Below are 20,801 nucleotides of genomic sequence, written 5' to 3'. Positions count from 1 at the left end.
TTGCATTTATGCAATGATTGTGGCCAAATTCTGGATCCCAATTTCTGCTTTGAGCTGTTGGATAAAACTAGCAAGGGATGACCCAGATGACAAAGGGTGCATCAAAGAATAGCCAAGGAGTACTCACCCGTTTGGTGTCACATTGTAAAATGTTCATACATGCCTGAGGACTATTTTTCCTTCTTCGTAGCTGATCCAGGAGGAGAGTGGTTGAGCAGCGCTTTTCAGGCAGCTCCTGCACTCCTGTCCCTTTCAAGCAGCTCAAAATCTGTTCCTCTGTGTTGAAGTTTATTACAGATATTAAAGTTCATGATACATTGGTAACATTAAATGAAGAGTGTTACTGCATTATCATTATGATGAACAGAGAGCAACAGATGAAATAATTTCACCCGTGGTCCTAGACTAATGCAGTGAAGTCTGAACAATGACTGCAAAAGGCAGAGCGCTGAGGGCAACAGAAGACTTCGATCATCCGAGCAGGCTAATTAGAAATCTTTCAGCAGGGAGACAAAGGTGAGCAGAGGTTATAAAAAATAGATTTTGCAGTGATATTAGGGAGAAGAGAGATGTCCCACGCTCCAAAGGACAGACCTCAGGAGAACAGCAGGGGAGGAGGAGGTTGGGTCTCTTATGTGAGACCACAGAATACTAAAGACATGAGAAATCAATGATGGGCGATGCGTGAAGGTAGTTTTATAGCTTTGTTCAGATCTAAGGAATCTGGGGAATCTAAGATGTCTGGAGAGTCTAGAGATTTTTGGAAAGATGTTAAAAAAAAAAAACGAGGGGAAGAAAGAAAAAAACACCTCTGTGTATTAAGGTGCTGTGCTACACTGACAGAGGGAGACAGTACTGAAGCTTTCTCAGACTCATAAAAGCTAAAACGACTTGAATGTGACCCTTCGATGGCTGTCCAGCAGGAGGAACTCAGGGCACGCTGACAGTGATAAACTGCCTGGATGCCTGATGTTTAAGCAGTGGGAGAAGGACCGAATATTTTTCTCTAATTCAGATTTTCTCACATTAGTTTGCATTGTTTTTGTTGCACAGTACATAGCTGAATGTGAAGAGCTGAGGTGTAGTGGAGTTTGCTGTGCAGGCAGATACATGGAACATGTCACTGTGAGTGTAACAGCTTGTTCCCGTGAAGGGTCTGACACATCATGCTGCTGCCATTGCATGAGTATAGATGAACCCAAGGGGTTTGACTGTTCCACTTCCTCCTGTGGGTACACACAGCAAAACTATGGGCTGGCTGGAGGTAGCTTACACTGCCCTCCAAAGCTACGCAGAAAACATCTGATCTTCTTCCCCAGCATAAATTTATGCACCTGGGAGTTATAACAGTTTTAATTAACTTCATTTGTATCACAGTAACATTCCCATATAGACAAGACTGACAGACTTGGGGTGTTTAATTATAGTCTTTCCTGACACAGCATGCCTATTTAGGGAGCCAACTGAATGTTTTAGTTGCACCAGCAAGAACTTCTTCCAGACTCCCATCTGAGTTTGCGCTTGAGTCTTATGAAATCTTTTTTACTTTTAAAGAGGAATGTTACGTTATCTTACTGTTTGTGCTCTGATTAAAATGAAATGTCCTTCCTTTTGTGCTGTATTTCAACAAATATAAGGTCTTCTGAAAAGAAATTTTAGCAGATAACTTATAGGTTCCTGCCAAGGAATGGAAAGATCTTGTCAAAATGCAGTGCCACACTGAATAACTGGGGTGTGCGTGGTTGGTTAATTTCTTACTTTGCATTCTATTTTAAATTCTCTGCCATATTCCTAGTTATTGCTCGTAATGTAATAATGAAGGTCAAAAATCCAGACTTTATGTGACTTAATAATTTTAACTTAGTTTTTTTAGGATTACCTGACAGCAAAAGTGTCTTTGAGGTATGTCTGAGAAGCGTGCTGTGTTGTAGTTAGAATAGTGATTAGTAGGTAGCCTTAGGCATATTCAAGTTTAAGATAATTCCCTATAGGTTTGGACTTTCATTTTTAAATGATATTACAAGAAATGATGGGCCAATTGCACAACTCAAGTGTGAACATTTTGTTTCTCTGGAACTGTATAGCTTTATACCAGCTGACATTCAAATATGTTGTTATTAATCTGTACCAGCATGCCATTAAAGTTGGCATCAGATTGTGCAGACACAAGGCATGTGAATTAAAGCCTCATGTCAGATTCGAGTTCTGGCATCCCCTAATTGTTGGTCTTTCATTCCCTTTCACACTTAAAATTCTCCAAATCAAATGTTTTGCATTTGGTTTTCTGAGATCTTTAAAAACAAACAGCATAAACCTATTCCACTATGTACTATCAAACTGACACACTGAAATGGACAGCTGGCACAGCTGGAGCCTGTGGATTCACCTTGCAGATCTCAGACTTATGTCCTTCAGGATGATAGATTCCAATAGACAAGACATCCGCAGAAAAGTTGAAGTGTTTGCTAGAGTGATTAGCAGATTATGACTGACAGCGAGTGGAAAGCTGAAATCTTGGTGCCTGTTACGATGGCTACAAATCTGTAATTTTTCCTGCTAATGGCTGGTCCAGCATCCTTTGTCCTTATCCCAAACCTCCCCATGCCCATTGTTCTCCATGGCTTTCCATGTACCACTTTGCTGATTCACTGTAACTTTTCCCCACCATCCTCTCTTGCCTTTGTAATGGCCTCTGTCCCCCCAGCCTTACAGCAAGCACACTGTTTGATTTCTCTTCCCAAATTCTCCAGCAGCTTATCTAAGTTACCTTTCCCACTTTTCTGGCCCTTCATCTTGGTATCCCATCTTGCCATCATTCTGAGCTCCTTTCTTCCTACTCAAGTCTGACCTATTCCAATTGCAAACCAGATCTTCAAAATGGAAAACACTGAATCCTAAGGGTAGTATCCTACTTTTCTATGATGTATATTTGAATTGGCAGCACTGACAGAGATAAAATTTTTCTTATCCAAATAGCATTGGCTTAAACTTTCTCTGTTTTTTTGTTGAAGATGATTACTTAAGAAAATTGAAACCTGGAAACAATTAATGGTACATAGGTTCTTGAAGCTAAATGATGCCATCTGCAGCACGTGCTGCTCCCACAGCAATCACCTGGACTGTCTCCCAGGCATGCAAAGTGTCCCTGCTTTCCTGTAGCATGTTTCTTACCTGAATTTTGAGTGCCCTTTGTTAGACAGTTATGAAATAAAGGCATCATTAACAAATCCAAAAACCTCTGTGACAAATGTACACTTTCAGAAACTATGTAATTAGCAGTATCTCTGAAACAGTGGCTTTAATGAAACTCCTATTTTAATTGAAAGGCATTTAGGCATTGTCTCCTTCCTGTGCATGTGTAGCTAACTAACTCTTGTTAGTACTACCAAGTTGTTATTTGCAGAATGAAGCTCTTCTGTAGGACATTTCTAAGCCCTGTGAAACTTGTAGGTTATGTCCTCTGGTTCTGGTTATGTCCTCTGCTTATTTCCCTGGTTCTGCCAGTGTTGTTTGAATTTTTTAATTAAAACATTGAGATAAGGAAATATGGGCATTTTTTAGTAGTAGAACTAAGTGCTTAATATTTGAAAAGGCCATGTTTCAAAGACAGTTGTGGGAAAACGGCTTCAGTTTTGCTTTCCCTGCTTTTGGGTAAACCTGTGTAAACTGGGGGATAAAATGTGACAAAGGATCTAATATCCCTCAAAAATTTAAATTTAGTCTTTACTATAAAACTCAAGGAAGGAAAGTGTTAGCAGTGGGACTGGTGCTCATTTCCCTTCAGGAGAGGAAAACTGTGGGTGGGAGTGGGATTCTAGCACATGCTCACCTGCTCTGACTGACATAAGCTGATTTGCCTTGAGCCAAAGACATGCTTAAATGAACTTGAAGACCACGGTATGGGTAGGTCAGGGTTAAATAGAAGATCTCATGTTTTCTTTTCACTGTCTCTTGTCTCTCACTTGTCCCTCTTGGGAGCAAGGTGAGATGGCTGGTTTACCTAAATGGCTAAAAAGCAGTCTAATAGTTTATGCAGTTTTCTACATTTCTTCTAAAATTAGTATTTTGTGCTCTATGTTTGGAAACAAGATAGGAAAGCTTTTTCCACCCTGAAGATGTGCTAAGTGAGAACAGAGACTGCATGTTAGTTTCAGGAAGTATTCCTTTTGAAGGGCTTTCCTTGCCTTCCACTCTTTTGAGACCAGTAAAAGATTTCCCATGGATATCAGTAGAGCAAGATATTCTGTGGGGTATAATTTAATAGTCAGGGATACTCACAAGAAGTAAAACTGGCACTATTGTAATTGCATAAAGAAGATGGAAGTGTAGTTCGAAGTTAGTACCTTTCTAAGTTTGCTGTATAAGGGGGATTTTCAGAACTAGATGAATCATAGAATCACAGAATACCAGGTTAAAAGTGGCCTCAAGGATCAACTGGTCCAGCCAAATCTTAAAAGTGTCCAATGTTGGTTCCATTTTTTTCTCTAACTTTATGAAGTTTTTTTGCTAACACTGGTCTTAAAGCATGTGATTAAATTGCCAAAAAAAAAAAGCACCTATGCTAACAGCTCAATAGTCAATTAAAAGCAACTCTACTTCCCCAACAAAAACTCAAATAGTCAATTTTGAAGTCTTTAATAATGCTATGCCTGAGTTTTCTGAGTTTAATACAAATGCAGTAAGACTTATATTCCAAAAATTCTACAATCTCTGTGCTTGTGATTGATAATACAGGAATATAAATTAAAATATTTGCTATCCCTGTTGTAATGTTGCCATTTAATAAGCACAGTCTCTTTCTTGAGTTAAAAAGAAAAAGAATCTGCAAAAGTCTCCACTGTGTTTTGTGAGTTCAAAATTAATGGAGACCAAAATGTTTGCTTCAGCAAAAGAGATGGCTAAAAATAAAATGATACCAGAAAATACAAGCATAATGCCCAGAAACATTTCTCACATACTTAGAGGCAAAATAATTTTCTTGCCTAGAAGAAAATAATAGGATTGCATTTCATCGATCACATTCCATTCTATATATTTTAAGCTCAGTGCAAATGTAAAAACAAAACAAAAATCAAACTGCATTTCTGTTGTTCTTGTTCTGTAATGAAGTATGGTGTTTATGGGAGAGAAATATGGATGTTCTGAAAAGAATTTTGGAAGTAAATCACAAGTGACTTTTAAAGAGTTCACAGATTACCTGTTCCTTGTTTTCTAACTATTTTAGTTACCTGGGGGAAATAAGGCAAGTTGAAAATAAGCATAGCTTCTTCTGATCAGTATAACCCGTGACAGAACTATTTGTAATCACTATTGACAGAATGAAAATTAGCCAAAAAAATTATTTCTGGAAACAGAAATGTTACACCACTGTGAATCTAAAAGTTAGATGAGAAAGAAGTAATATGGTGATTCATTTGTTCTTCATCCAAGCAGCCATGACTGCTTTAACAAATGGCACAGTATAAATAATATACTAGGCGTTATGCTATTAGGTGCCAGTGATTTGTTTGCTGGTGTGTTGCATATCAATATCTACTTTCAAGGGATGAAGTTCTGGTTTGTGCCATGTCTCTTCATCTGTGTTTTTTTTTCTCCAGCAGGAGAAACCATTGGCCCAGTTCTACCTGCAACCTCCCGAGGATTGCTGGGGGTTCTGGGGCAGATTGAGCTGAGGGGTCAGATGGCAGCTCCAAAGGGCACTGAGAGAGGAGTCCTGAGAGCCAGGAACATGAGCTCCCATTTTCATCAGCCCCGCTGCAGAAGGGAGGGAGAAAGCAGGATGGAGTAAAGGGAACAATGTACACATGGTACAGAGCTCATACATTTCTTACTCCCAGCTAGCCGCCCATCCCCAATATTTCCAATAGGAGGGATAAAAGCAGTTTGTTCTTTTTACTGTACCTATAGTTCCACATCATTTAGAAGCAAGACAATGTCATACCATTTTCAGGAAAGAAGTCAAACGCTGATCCATTCCTCTTGCACTGCAAAACAAATTTAGGTCTTGATCAAAACAAAAATGTGCACGATGCTGACCTGACTCCTTTTGCCAAACATACCGTCAGGTTTTTATGACATGAATTGGCCTTGATGAGGGCTGTGAAAGATGAGCAATTCACCCTTCATTGCAGCCAGCACTGTTAAAGCATTAGCTCAGCATTCATGGTAAACATCAGTTGTTCGTTCTATAAACACCAAACTTAAGACTTGGATCAAATAATAAAGTAATTACCCCAAAAAGTAAACCTTCTTCTTCCTGTAGAACACTGACAAACAGTAACTCCCATTCTTGGTACTCTGCTATTGTGTGGTTGCTGCTTGCTCTGCTTCCAAGAACCACAGCTAGTGCAGGATCAGCTTGTTTCAAGAAGTCCAAAATAGCCCCTGCTATTATGCAGTGAGTATTCTGTTAAATATTTGCTTGCAAGGCCTTTAAATATGGAAGAGTGGCCAGTGAAAAATGTATTAGTAGAATTGTGTGCATTTTCATTAGTTGCCCATCGGGGAGAGAAACGGGGGAAAAACAGTGGGACAATTTTCCAGACAGCAGCTCCAAAAAAGTTTCACAAGGGTACAAGAAAAGTGACATTCATAAAAAAAATTAATATAGAACTTTGTTTTGGTCTGTATCTGTGAAGCTAACATTTTCCATCTGTTGCAGGAAGTAACAGACATGACCTGATAGGAAAATATTTGGATTATTTTCTTATTTTTATTTAGTAATACTTTTATTTTTAAAGATTAGTGCAAAGTGCTGCCTGTCTAGCTGTCCAGGTAAAATGCTGTACCTCTGCCAGCATGTAGATTTTCTCAGCTCTACTTCTGTTCTTTCCAGATGAGATGAGTGACTCTAAAACTTTGATGGAAGCAATTAACTTCAAATTCAGAGCTTAAAGGAAAGGCATGAAGTTTTGTTGATATTATTTTACTATAAATCCTTTCCTCAAATATAATTCCACTATTTGTGGTAATTTTGCCCATGAGAATTTAGATGTTTGGGTGGAGGAGGGGAGCTGGAGAAGTAATACAAATGCTGCTTTACATGAAATTAGTAGCATGGATTTTAAAGTTGATATGTGGAAAGATAGACCATCTGTATGTAGACAGGTGGAGGCCAGAAATGAGGTTATTCTGCTTTGCTGAATGGGGCAGGTGTGTTCCCATCACTGCTGTGATTTGGGAACAGAGACTGAAGGTGGCCTGCAGGGCATCCAAGGCATCATCTTGAGCTTTTTACCTACACCTCAGCACTTAATTTCTACAACACTCATTTCACTAACTGAAAAGCCTTATTGTGTTTGGTTGCTATATCCTTGAGGTTTCCTTTTTTCTTTTTTTTTCTGCAAGAGGAACATATTAATCAAGGCTTTTGCTTTCTCCCAAGTGTCAAACACTGACCAATTCAAGAAATAACATGATAGTATTAATTAGATGAGAACCAGTTATGAGAAAGTGTTTCGATTTTCGGTTGCATATTTTCACGTTACAGGGTGATATAATAAATATTGTGTATGTGCTTGAAATATTAGCATTTTAATACCCATGTCCAGAAATAACGTTTTTCAGTAGCATGATGCAGAAAAAATACTTTATGTATGTGGGTGGACAAGAAGTAATTGATGCACATGTACTTGTTTGACCTATAGGAGATTAAATAAAACATTAGAGGCAGTTGTTTAAACATCATGTCATCTAGAGCTGATATTACTGTTAAATCACTATTGCATCTTCCTCGGCAAACTGCCTCACGCAATGGGAGATAATTAACACCAGAGCAAAGCTAGCTGAGGAGTACACCTGATTAATGTGACATATTCAAGTTTCTTTCTACAACTGTCTTAATAACCAGTCATTGAGATCTGCTTCATACACTGAAAATTAAATTCAAATTACTTGAAAATTGTGCTGTTAATACCATGCCAAAAATTGAAATTTGATTTTTTCCACATGAAGTCTTTAGTGATTTTTCATGCCCTGTTGGTTTCTGCCAGTGTTCCCACTGGTTTAGGTTACTTTATTCCTCCCTTTAAAGGAAAAAGAGGGGGGAAAAGGAATATATTCAAGGGATTAGTTTTTGGGAAAGTCCTTCACTGCCTCAGAAGATAATGTGTCCAGTGCAAAAGTACAAAATGACTGCTCCCAGCTCCTTTCTGTAAACTTTACTTGAACCATATTTTTCAAGGGAAGTTTGCCACAGCTAGTGAAGAAGACAGTAGTGTATATCTTTTGGGTTTTCAAAACCTTTGTTTATACCATGACTCTAGCTGTGTACACTTCTGCTAAGCTGAAGCAGATTTCTATGTTTAAATATCAGTTGTAGCTGATTCTCTCTGAACTTAATTGCAAGTATTTGAATGAGCTTTGTTTTCAGGAGGAAAAATGACATAATTTAAGCAGATGTGATAACTAAGCGTTACAGAAAAGGGGAAAAGGAGAATTAGAGGTTTAATTTCCTAGTCCTACATCCTAAAGTACGTTTTCAGACAGCCATTTGCTAATAGTCATTGAATTCTTTCCTCTTAATCTTCACATAAACAAGTCTCTTGATATCAACTCCCTCGGATCCTGGCTCTCCCCTTTTACTGCCTTGTCCCCTTTGTTCCCATGACCTTACCATTAATTTCTCACTTTCTTTGTTACTTCTCCTGTCAACACAACGTGGCTCCATCCTCCCATAACTTAACCATCAGGTGTTGGTGCTGTCTACCTCTTCCCACGTCACCCTGGCTGTCTTCATCTCTGCACTCACCAGACAGTTCTAAACACACCAAGTTTCCTCAGATGGGCTTCCAGCCTCAGCAGTGCTCTCCAGGCACCATCTGTTCTCTTTGGCCGGCCACAGGCTCCTGCCTGGCTTTCCTCTGCCTGCTTTCTTCCTGACCTTCCTTCCTGCTGTATGGAAACATAGTTTTTGAAAATGTGCTAGATCAGAGCCTGCATAACCACTAGCGCCTATCAGTGGCATCCTCACCTGACCCTTCTCATCCTCTGCTCTCACTCACACTCATTTGTTGCATCTAGTTCAAAACCAAATCATAAGCTCCTCAGAGCAGAGCCCTTGCCTTCCAGCTGCCTTTAGCACCAAGCACAATGTCGCCTGCCTCTGGTATCGTTCAGCGCCAAAGCTGTACAAAGAAATAAGAGTAATTCTGAATTACACAGTTGAAGTTCTCATCTAATATAATTTAAACAGTAGTCACAAGCAGTTGTACTGGTTGTAATTCATATAATAATTTATGACTGCTAGTTTTTAACTATTGTGTAATTTGGATTTACTTGTGGTTCTCGTGAGATAAGGTATATTATTGAACAAGAAAGGAATAAACTATATTCAGAGTAGCTGTGGGGTGTTATGATTTAAAGGAGAGCTGGTGGAATACTACAAGAGGAAATATGCAGGATCCATTATACTGTTAATGAATGCACAGCTCAGATTGGTGATTTAATTTTTAGATCATATTTCTCTCGTACCCTCAGGTATAGCAGACTTCATACATGAAAACTGAATAAGGTGGTATGTATGATGGCCAGTCATGCAAAAAATGAACAATAATAAAAAATTCCTTTCCTGTATTGTTTATTCATTTGCAGTTATTTCTTTTAATGACATAGCATTCAAAGAGCATTATTAGAAGGGCACAACCATATTTCCTCATACTAGTTTTGAACCTATGGTTGTAACCTCTGAGACAGCTTGATATTTATCCAAAGCTACAGACTGTCACTGTATTTAAGCCATGACTACAGCATCATTTTTTCATCTGGCCAGGAGCTTTCTTGAAATAGTCACCATTTCCTTCCTCAGGCAAGGTGGCAGATTGGTGATATTTTAAACTGTCTCTTGGCTGAAAGACAAGTCCCAAATTCTTTATTTTTGCAAGCAGACCTGGCTGATGTAAGCAAGACCTATTCCTGCAGGGTCCACGCCCCTGAATAGTTGTCAGAACCAACATTATGCAGTGACTTCTACTTTTACTAAATATGGAATTTTTGTGTCCATTTTTTTTATATTGGCATGCTAATTTTAAGCTTTTTCTGTCATCCTTTTTCTGAAATGTGTACAGATGTCCAACTTTTTAAGAATCCACATTTTACAGTAGACTGCATTTTAAATCGTTCAGCCATATCTGCAATCGAATCTGAAAAATCTTTGAAAATACACAAAGAAAAGAAGATGCAATCAAAAGAAATTGTGCCTGGCCTTTCAGGTTGTACACCTGCTATTTTAATATTTTTTTTAATCTCTTACAACTGGAGTATCACTTCTTAAATGAATTTGAACAACTTGCCCAAGAGACATTCTAATCCGATCGTGTATTATGATGATACCAGTTGGATGTTATCCTATTAGGCACTCACTGTAAATAAGGGATTTTCCACTGACTTTTAAATCCTTGATTAATGAGAATGCTTGAAGCAGTGTCCTGTAAATTAGCCATAGTGCTAGCAACAATGGCAATTCACTTAGGAGAACTGATTTGTTTTAAATCTTCCCATCCAAATTAAAAAGCATGAGGAAAAGATAATGTGCGGTAAGTAAAACATATTACTCTGTCTTGCATTATTGATCTGCACCCTGTGGCTGTCTGACATCCTTAGGTCTAAATCCTTTTCTCTCTTCAGGTAAATTCCTGTCAGTCAAAGCTCTTATGGAGACACAACTCTAGCAGCTGGCCCACAGTATTTAATTTATATATTCTTTATATTCTCTAGTGTTTTAGCTAATTCTAAATCCCATTTTAAATTTCGTTAACCAGACCAACGGCTTTCATTTGTAGTTTCATCACTGCCATCTCACTTGCCTTTCACAGCTCCTTTACCTTTTTTTTTCTGTTAAAAATATTTAAGAGTCGCAACAAAAAGGTATTTGGGTTTGGGGAAAGGGGAGAATAGGGGGAAGTTGTGACACATCTGTTAACTGACACTTAAACTGAAATTCTTCCTGACATATTTTTCTGAAGAAAAACACTTTTCAGATCATCTTATCACTTCACTTCTTATTCAACTACTGATATTTGATTTATTGCTTGCAAGAAAATTAGTTTTATACCAGGTATTGACTTTGAAACATACATTACTTCCTTTAAGATTCTGAGACATTAATGAGGTCTTTCTTGATGTGCTATATTCACATTTATTTAAGGTGCTATTCATTTCTGTACCCATAATATACATGCACTTTTATCATTCAAGAACATCCCTTTCTTCTTGTAGAAGTATGAATACTCTTTCTGTAGATTGGAATTAGTGTCACTTTATAAAGACAGTTTTGACACTCTCTTATGAGTATCTCAGACATTAAGATACTTAAAGTGTATTATTTTTCCAGTAATTTTGAATTTCCAGCATTTTGAATGTACTGCAAACCGTGCAAAAAAAGTAGAGTTACTTGAAGTCTTACCATGCTATCCTATATCAAGAATAATCAGAGACACTGCAATAATTCTATAAATCTGTCTGATCATTTCTTTTCAGGTCACTCAAGTTACAAGGGTGACTCAACCATGCATGCACCAGAGCACCCTTAAACAAAGTTCCAGTTAGACCAGTAGGTCTCACAGGCCATCATTTCTTGCTGTGACTATTGTGTATGCATGTGATCCTCTCTGCTTAATGGTATTTGTGTAGAGTTCCTCAGTGATCGACTGGTAAATGTTCAGAATTCTGGCTGCAGATCATAAAAGTATAATCTTCTGCAGTGTTGTGGATAGAAGGAAAAATATGACACTGTGGCTTCACTGACCAAAATGAAACTGTTTGGGAGATGCATGATACTTTATGTACTTATTAGTACTTTTCTATACTTAATAGTTGTGGGGTTCACATATTCTTTTATGTGCAGGCTTTACTGGTTACTCGGTTATTTTTTTCTTTATACTTACCTGTGATTCTAAAGAAAAACATAAGTACTTTTCCACAAGGAGACTATGATATTGGTTTTCAATCTTAAATGGTTGTAATCTGGGGAAAAGAAATGGATGTTAGAAATTCAAGAGGATGTTTGCAGCTGGTTTTTCTTATAACTTTGTTTTTCTACATGGTAGAAAGAATGGACAACTAGAATGCTTTTTGCATGTCTTTTCAAATTCTGCAAATCTGCCAGCTAATTTTGGCAGCAGTACAGATTTACAGAGTTGTTTCCCCCAGCTACAAATTTTCTCAGCTATAAGGAAAGATAATTTTTGTGATTATGGCATCTAAATGTAGCTGTTGTCTATGGCCTTTTTTGGTTACCTTCAGCAAGTTACTTCATTCTCTTATGTCCCAGTCTTCTGCCTCTAAAATATATTACTATTATAATAGGCTTTTCTTTGTTATGTCTCACATATTAATGAATGTATTCCTGTATCACTTTCCTACTTCACAGAAGTGCTGAGAGCGTATATTCATTAATATTCTTGAAGCATGACAAAGTAAAGCCTATTACTGTAATATGCTTTGCTTTAAAACTCCAGTTAGAATAATAATGATAAACAACATTGGTTAGCCTTTGGCCCTCCTGCACAGAAATAAATTTTTTACATGTTCATATTTAAATTGATGAAGGAAAACTTTCATATGTTTTATGTCCCTCCTCTATACTCAGGGAGAGATAAAGAATAAAAACTTCACATTCAGTGAAATGGGCTGTATCTCCTCGTTGGTATGTATGTCACACAGGAATCCAAGAATGGCTTTTTGCCTGCTATGTCCTTAGCCTCTTGTTTCAATGTGATGTAGTATTTTATTCTCTTCATGTGTTTCCTTCGGTGAGGTGAACAGGAACTTGAAATGGACAGTTATGAAATGTCTTGCCCATAGGAAAAGCTTCTTCCTAACCTCATTAGTGATGTCTTGAGAAACAACCAGGTGCCTGACAGTTTATATTTCCCTAGTATTATTTCCTTGAATAACTCTGGATATTCTTATTGCATTTCCCAATGACTGTTCCAGAGGTGGCTTGAAAAGGTATTTCATTTTTTCAGGTTCAGATTGATTGCCTCAGTGTTTCATTGAGTATCTCCTTGTTCTTGCACTGTAAGAAGCAGTAGATAGGAATTCCATGGTTTCTTTTATTTATGGCGGGTTGTATCACACATCCCCTGCTGTGTCTCCTTTGTCTTGATTTATTTGATTTCCTTATGCAAGGAACTATCCAAATGCATTTTGGGCTGATGTTCCTAGGACCCCTTGGACCTAAACATAGCATTTGGGCAATACTTCACTTATTTAAGAAAAGAAGATATTCTCACTTATTTAAGAAAATAACGTTATAATTTTTACACTGTATACATTTATTATTGTTTTCTTTCCTTGACTTTCTTCCCATTAAATAGTTTTCAACTCAGTAAGAGACATGTTTTCTTCTTTTCCTTTTTTTTGGCTCTACGTCTGAGAAAGGAAGTGCAATTAATGGAGAAAGCATCACTACATTTGTAATAGTTTTAACAGCTGCAGGCAGTTCATTATTTTGACTTGTTTTGTAATGCCCTCAGTGTTTTCAGTAATATCACAGTAGAGATTCTGGAGATAAAGAGGGAAGACCAGCAGCCCCAATATACGTATTTGTCCTTCTACTTTCTGTTCCTATTACAAAAAAATATGAAAACATTTAAGTGCCTACACTGGATATCTAACACAATTCTAAAAACTGACAAGTGCAAATTGAAAAGCAAAGTTCCATTAATACAGAGCTGGAGAGTGTCACTGTGCCATTACACATTAATTCTGGAATGCTCTGGGCCTTGCATAATCCAAGCAAGAGCGTTACAACATGTTCAGTCAATTCAAGTATATCTATTTGACATTTGTTTTCTTTGCAGACTACAGATGACATCCTGGTGGCCTCGGCTGAATGTCCTAGCGATGATGAGGACATCGATCCCTGTGAGCCGAGCTCAGGTGGGTTAGGTTAGTCAACTTTTTTATTACTTTCTTTTATTTCATATTTGCATGCTCCGGTCCCCCAGAGTCCCATCTAGCAGGACAGTCCTTTCTTACACAGCAAGGAGAGGGTGAATTGGGGTCTTTCTACATAAGGCAGAGAGGGAGAGTTTCCTAACCATTTCTCAAAGAGAACAGATGGGAGCACACTAATAAGTCATGATCTGAGCAAGGTTATGCCTTGACTAAGGACCTGAGGATGAATTGGGAAGGGCATTCTAGGGTTCCTGCAACTATGTTGTAGTGATAAAGAGGGTACAACTTCACTTAGAGATGGTGCAATTGTTTGTGCTTTAAGCATTTCCCCAAATGAGATAAAAGTACCATATTTAAAATATTATGTTATGTCATAGAATCATAGAATGGCCTGGGTTGGAAGGGACCTTAAAGATTATCTAGTTCCAACTGCCATGCCGTGGACAGGGACACCTTTTTACTAGAATAGGTTGCTCAGAGCTCTATCTAACCTGGCCTTAAACACTTCCAGAGGAATTTGGGGGAAGTTATGGGCAATCCATAACTTCTCTGGACAACCTGTTCCAGGGCCTCACCACCATCACAGTAAAGAATTTTTTTCCTAATATCTAATCTAAACCTACTTTCTTTCAGTTTGAATCCATTCCCTCTTGTCCTATCACTACATGCTCTTGTGAAAAGTCTCTCTACATCCTTCTTATAGGCTCCCTTTAAGTACTGGAAGGTAGAGTTGAGTTCATGTTGAATTACTGTTTGTGGTATGAAATACTGTGTAGGTAGATAAAACCTGAAGACATAGAATACAACAGTCTCAAATTTCAAATTGTTTTATGGCTTTTTTCCAGGCCAAAACTATTCAGAGTGTATGTGTTAGTTCTGATTAGAAACAAAATATTTTGGCATTCTAGTATTTTCCATGGAAGAAAAACTGTGGTGTTTTGGCCATGTCTTTCTTACTCCCACTGAATAGCGGAGATCTTTCTCTGTGATATAATGGAATGGTTTGGGGTGGAAGGGTCCTTTAATTGTCATCTATTTCCAACCCCCCTGCCATGGGCAGGGACACCTTCCACTAAATCAGGTTGCTCAAAACCCCATCCAATCTGGCCTTGAACACTTCCAAGGATGGGACATTCATAACTTTTGTGGGCAACCTGTTCCAGAAGGTTCAATTATATTCAGTTATGGTCAATTAAACACTACATACCTTCTTAAAAAATCCGAACATTTATCATGGAGATGAAAGGACTGCAAAACTTCCTAATATCAGTCTGAAGAGTTATGTTACCCTGTAACCTTTAAAAAAATCCCAGATAGTCCAATGGATTATTCCTGCTTTCTTTGTTGGCTTAGTTTAGCTTTTACATTTCCTGAGTGAACAGCTCGTGGTACCATAAAGATATATCTCAGTTTTTCTTATTTCCTTGAATTCTGTGCTATTTAGTAGCACATTAGTTGTTTTAGATAATTTGGTAATCTTTGATAATTGCTATAACACTTAATGGTAGAAAAATTAAGATCTATTTGTTGTTCAGTAACATACTCAATTCAAGTAGAAATCAATTTAACTCACAAATAGTATATTAATGCAAAATCGTGACTAAGAGCCATCTTAGTGCAACACCAAAATCTGGGGCAGTCTACATAGCCTTAAGACAGATGAAATTTTGCTTCAAATGTAAATGTGTGGTTCCTTTTTCAAGTCACATAGCCTGATGCTCACATGCAAGAATTATTCACTTAAACTGAAGTAAAGGCAGAGATATTTATGACTTGTCTCAGTGTCTGATGGACCTGTGGGTTGGCATCTGAGCTCTTCCAGGAACGAATATATTTATAGATTTGATGACAATGCTTTGGGATTGGTTTCTTTTGCTTTCCAGTAAACAGATTTCAGAGTAATTTTCAAAATGCCATGAGATGGAATGATCATTCTTAAAACTGAGCAGCAGTGGGTACACTCACCTTAGACAGTGTTCTATCTCTCAGGAAGACATTTCACTTGCAGAAGTCCCAGACATCATGATCAAGATATTCAGGAATTGTGATAAGAATACTTTTTTTTTTTTTTAAGTCTGGGAATTAATTTCCAGGATATATTTTTCTGTTCTTTCATTCTCATTTACAAATTCTTGAGTTTAACAAGACTGTCCTGTCCAGTATGAGTCACTGCAGTAGCTCATATGGCTCTGAGCTCATTCATGCCAGTTGCTTCCTTCCCTTAGTTAATTCAGTCAGTGCTGTTCAGTAGATAAATTGCCATTTAATTTCTTTGAGTTTATTTTATTTTATAAGGTAATTGAAAGCAATATGTTGGTTACCTGGCACTAAATAATTTCCCAAATCCTCTGAGAATGCATCTTTTGTATTAAAGATGTATTTGTAGTTTCTCAGCCTTACAGCTCACTGAAACCAATGACATTTCAGAATAATTCTTCTCTGAGGTTGTTTCAGATTTGGGGCTGCAGTGCTTGGTAGTCCTGAGCCATGCACAGTCATTTAGCTGGTGGGTGCCGGAATGGGAGGGGTGAAATAAAGCTTTCTGACAGGTTATCATTTCTGTCCAAGCCATGCTTCAGGTGAGGAATGTGAATGTTAGTCTTCCAGCAAAACATTGCCATTAGCTTTACATCCTGGTGTTTAGCTTTCCTGTTTTAGCTTATCATTCATCACCCAGCTACACTTCTCATTTTTGTTTATTTGAGAATGGTTTTACTGTTTCATTTTTTGGATCCCAACTGCTACTGCTTTTTTTAAAAAGTGTGGATTGGCACAGGAATTATGTTTTGCAAAATCCCAATTGTCTGGATCTTTTTATGTGTCATTCTTCTCATCAAAATGTCACTCATCCTCCCACTCTCAAACTTTTAAAAGCTGTTAATTTGCCTTCATCAGCCTTGTCCTTTTATCATATGTGAAACTGCCTGAACCAAAGGGGTTACTGAAGTCTTAAATTCTAGTATATCTGTTTCTCTGTAAGCTGTTCTAGTCTTAGTCACTTAGTGTTCAGAATAGCCTTTCATCATGAATAGTTGGGTAGGCACTGCTCCATCTCAGTAATACTGCAGTCTCCATGTGGGTTTAAGCTACTCCCAACAATACGTTGGAACTTAAGGGAGAGAAGGATAATATTGCTGGCAGTGAGAGATTAATGATTTTTTTTTTCTTTTAATTTGGGATAGGATATACAAAAGGATATGTCCCTCCATTTAAATTCTTCTTGTGGTTCAGTTCAGCTTTTTCCCCTTAACCCTTTTTGCAAACCAGAGTTGCTTCTCCACAGCTACTCCTCAATGTCCCCACTAATGGTGGTGAAGATAATGTTTTCTTACAAATAATTCTAGGAAGTCGAATATATGATGGTTAGGGCGATTTTATTTTTATATTTTCACTTCAGAGGCTGTAGTCTGGGATTCTGATGATCAGTCAGCAAAGGAATCCACTCCATGGCAAGAGATGATGCTCTCAGAGCTCTGAGGTCAACATTTTTCTAGCAAGAATACAATCGAGGAATGGCCAAAGTCCATGCAGTTTTACTGATAGAACCGTAATTGAAAATTTCCATGATGATTGCCCATAATATGCCTATTTCTAACCAAAGTTCTCAGCTAAAAATGAGAGCCTATTCAAAAAGCAGTTTGAATATGGAACGCCTATATATCACAGAAAATGCTGCTTATGTGGATTTTACTAATTAGTGAGATTTATGCATAAAATAGGGCTTCTTTTCTACTACGTTTATGTTGCAGTTTGTAGTGGCTAACAAGTCCCGATCTGCCACCACCAGCTTTGCTTTCTGTGCACCTGTCTTCTAAACAATAAATGGAAAGATGCAATTTGCAACAAATTTCGTATGGGACATAAAAATGTAAACCAGATTAGGAGCTGCTGAGCAGCAAACCCATCATCTTGTCTGGAACATAAAGTCACAAAAATTATAATTGCAGATTTCATTGTGGTATACAAACTGCTAAATGTGCCGTAATTGGATGAAGTCATAACAAATTTATTAGCATGCAAAACTTAGTCAACATATTTTGTTTGCATTATGTTTTGTGTAGTAAGGCAACATGTATTGCTTTCATGGTCTCTCCACCTTCCCCTCTCCTACTCTAAATACTAATAACAGCACAAAGGTTGAGGATGATAATAACAAAACAAAAGTAATTGTTTATATGTCCTCAAGTTCATGTCATAGCAGAAATAATAAAGCCTTTTAATTTTGGAGACAAGTTATGAAAAATGTTAGTGGGAACCTATCAAAAAAAAAAGGGACCTGGAACAATTTACTGATTTTACATGAAGACTTATAAAACTGCAGGTGGACAATTTGCCATTCCGCAAATCCAGACTGCTGTTCCAGTCATTGCTGAGCTCTATAGAGATGTCTGGTTTCTGCTGAGTTTCAGTGAGCATTTGTGCTACACAGCTTATTTGTTCCAGTTACTCTGGGCTGGTATTTTATTTGTTAGCTATTACCTAACCACTTCTGTAGCTATTGAAATGTTCCAAAAGGCAGAGAGGTCCAAACTGGGTCAAATGAAGTGAAATCACTGAATTTAATGGCAGGGAAGTCTCAACCAGGGAAAAAGTCTTACAGTTTTAGGCATACAAACAAACTTCTTTTTCTGCAAATGACAGTTAAGTCTTTCTCCAATTTGCGACTCCACAAAGGTTTAAGCTCAAAACTAGGCTGAAAACTTCTGATAGCCTCAGCAGAAATGGGATAGATACAGGTTTTGGCAGTCTTAAAGCCAGAATATAGGGCATTTCCTGGTCTTAGGAGTTTTAGCAGAAGACAACCTTCAAAGTGAAAGAGGAGACTTATAGAAACAAGCTTTTTTCATGTTCAAACAAGTGTCTTTCTAACAATGGAACTTCACATGTTGCAACCAAAAAAATACTTTGTCATCCCTTGATTTGTCTGGCAGCTTTTGATTTCTACTTCCCAGGACAGTGTTTAATTAATATCAGATCTTGTCCTGTACTAGTTCTGTAAGTAAAAAAGAGTAAGAGTAGTCAGGATAGAGTTCAGTGATTATACCAACTGGTAGCACTGGTTACCTTTCTTAGCCCTGATTCTTGATTCAGAGCAAGAAATGGGATCAGTTATTTTCCTATATTATTAAGTAAAGAAGATTAATAGGATAGATGATTATGGACTGATCTTTGAGCATGTTTTTAATTTTCCTACATCCTGGCCATGCTCATTGCATTGCAGAAAACTGCTGGTGACAGTCAGAAATCTCCAAAGCATCAGTGCAGCCAAGAGAATGAAAAAACCACTGCTTAAGATGACTCCTACAGTTCAGTCAGTGCTCTGGGGAAGGCTTTGTCCTGCGAGCAGAACAGTATGGGGCTGTGCATGTAAACTGCTTCCTGCACGTGTTCACGCCTGCTCTGTGATAACGTGTTGAATAGATGGAGATGGCTCGGAAATGTACGTTCTCAGACACCTTGTGATGGTTTAGGTTTGGTCCCAGAGCTGGTACCTGTTTTTCTAACAAGCAGAGCTGTGAAGTATAGACTGTGAGTGGTTTATGATCACTACTAGAAGTTTTGCTCCTCTTTTCCTGTCACGAATTACTGCAATGTATTCCTGGTGCATCTGGCAGCAAGATAACATTGCAGTAGGAGGTGAAGTGACTCCTATAATTTATACATCACTGCGAGTGCCCTATTTAATGCTCTTCATGGAATACATTGTGCAAGAAGCTGAAACAAAGAAAAATAAAATTACAGTTAGTTCACAGGGCCACTGTGTTCATTATGGCTTGAGACATAAAGGGAATATTTGTGCCTCAGTCCAATTATCCTGTAGTTTTCTATATGCATTTCCAGTGCTAGAAATATCACTTGGCTGTCTTGAATCAGACTTTAAAATGCTTAGCTGAAATACACATGGACATCTCTGCATAAGCTACTACAGGGTGGAAGTTATTCTTTATTTACAAACTTTCCAAATGTTAGCACTTACTGTGGCTATACATAAAGGAACTGAGGGGATTAAGAAATAAATTAATTTTCCTATAAATAAAGTTAAAACACTTGTTAAGCTTATTTTTTTTATATAAATCATAAAGGCCTATCCAAAGGAACAGAAAGAAAGCAAATGTTGCATTTTTCTAAAATATTTTATTGTGAAGTGGACTAATTCTTTGTCAACAGGCCGAGGTTTTAGCATCTGTCATGGTGAATTACAAATATGGGGTTTCTAATTTGAATTTGATCAAAAAGATTTTTTTTCCCAAATTATCTTAAAAAATGAGGTTGATCCGTTGGTTGATGGTTGTACCATCGTACCATTGTACCATTGGTTGTACCATTGGCAATGGTTGATCCATTGTACCAGTGCTGATCTCCACTCTTTGCCAGCCATGCCATTTTGAAACATGGGAACACTGAGTAAACTTTAGGTTTCTAGCCAGTCCTTAGGATTTTCACACGTTCACAGTGTCCGAAAGAATAATATAGATGGATACCACCGAGCTGGCTTTTTTTCCAAAACGCAATGGTTTTCTATCAATGTGATATCAGCAGCTCACTATGCTCTACAACTAGTTAGAAATATTGACATCAGATTGCTATAAATCATACAAAGCTCTCTGTAAACTTGCACAAGACCTTCTCCACTGGTGCGTGAATGATGAACAGTTTTCTCTGTGTGTGAACTTTGAGGGTGCATTCACATTCCACATGTATTCTTGCTAAAGCTGGATTTTCTCACTTCTATAACGTGTATAAGAATTATATAAGAATGGGTGCCATGGTTTAGGCCCAGCTGGCAAACATTCACAGTGTAAATACTGGGGTTCTTATTTGTATGGCAGTACCTAAAGCTTTGCTTCATGCTTCAGACATACGCAGACAACATGAAAAGACAGTTCTTGTGCAGAAAATAT

The 20,801-nt window shown here is 37.8% G+C and overlaps 1 protein-coding gene across 40 annotated transcripts in view; it reads left to right on the top strand.

Annotated features, from left to right (window-relative positions):
* NRXN1 (neurexin 1) overlaps nt 1-20,801 on the top strand; it is a 713,001-nt gene that overhangs the window by 678,984 nt on the left and 13,216 nt on the right. For 28 of the 40 annotated variants that reach the window (XM_027696599.1, XM_027696610.1, XM_027696581.1 and 25 more), the window contains one exon: nt 13,803-13,890. In XM_027696599.1, coding sequence (XP_027552400.1) covers nt 13,803-13,890 — 88 coding nt within the window. The remainder of the gene's footprint in view (nt 1-13,802; nt 13,891-20,801) is intronic. The other 12 variants (XM_027696600.1, XM_027696611.1, XM_027696598.1 and 9 more) reach the window with 1 other exon arrangement.

The sequence above is a fragment of the Neopelma chrysocephalum genome, unplaced genomic scaffold (genome assembly GCF_003984885.1).
Source record: "Neopelma chrysocephalum unplaced genomic scaffold, ASM398488v2 Primary Assembly neopelma1_108, whole genome shotgun sequence".
Classification (NCBI taxonomy): Eukaryota; Metazoa; Chordata; class Aves; order Passeriformes; family Pipridae; genus Neopelma; species Neopelma chrysocephalum.
The sequence above is the reverse complement of the archived record's forward strand: the minus strand, read 5'-3'. Positions and strand labels throughout refer to the sequence as shown.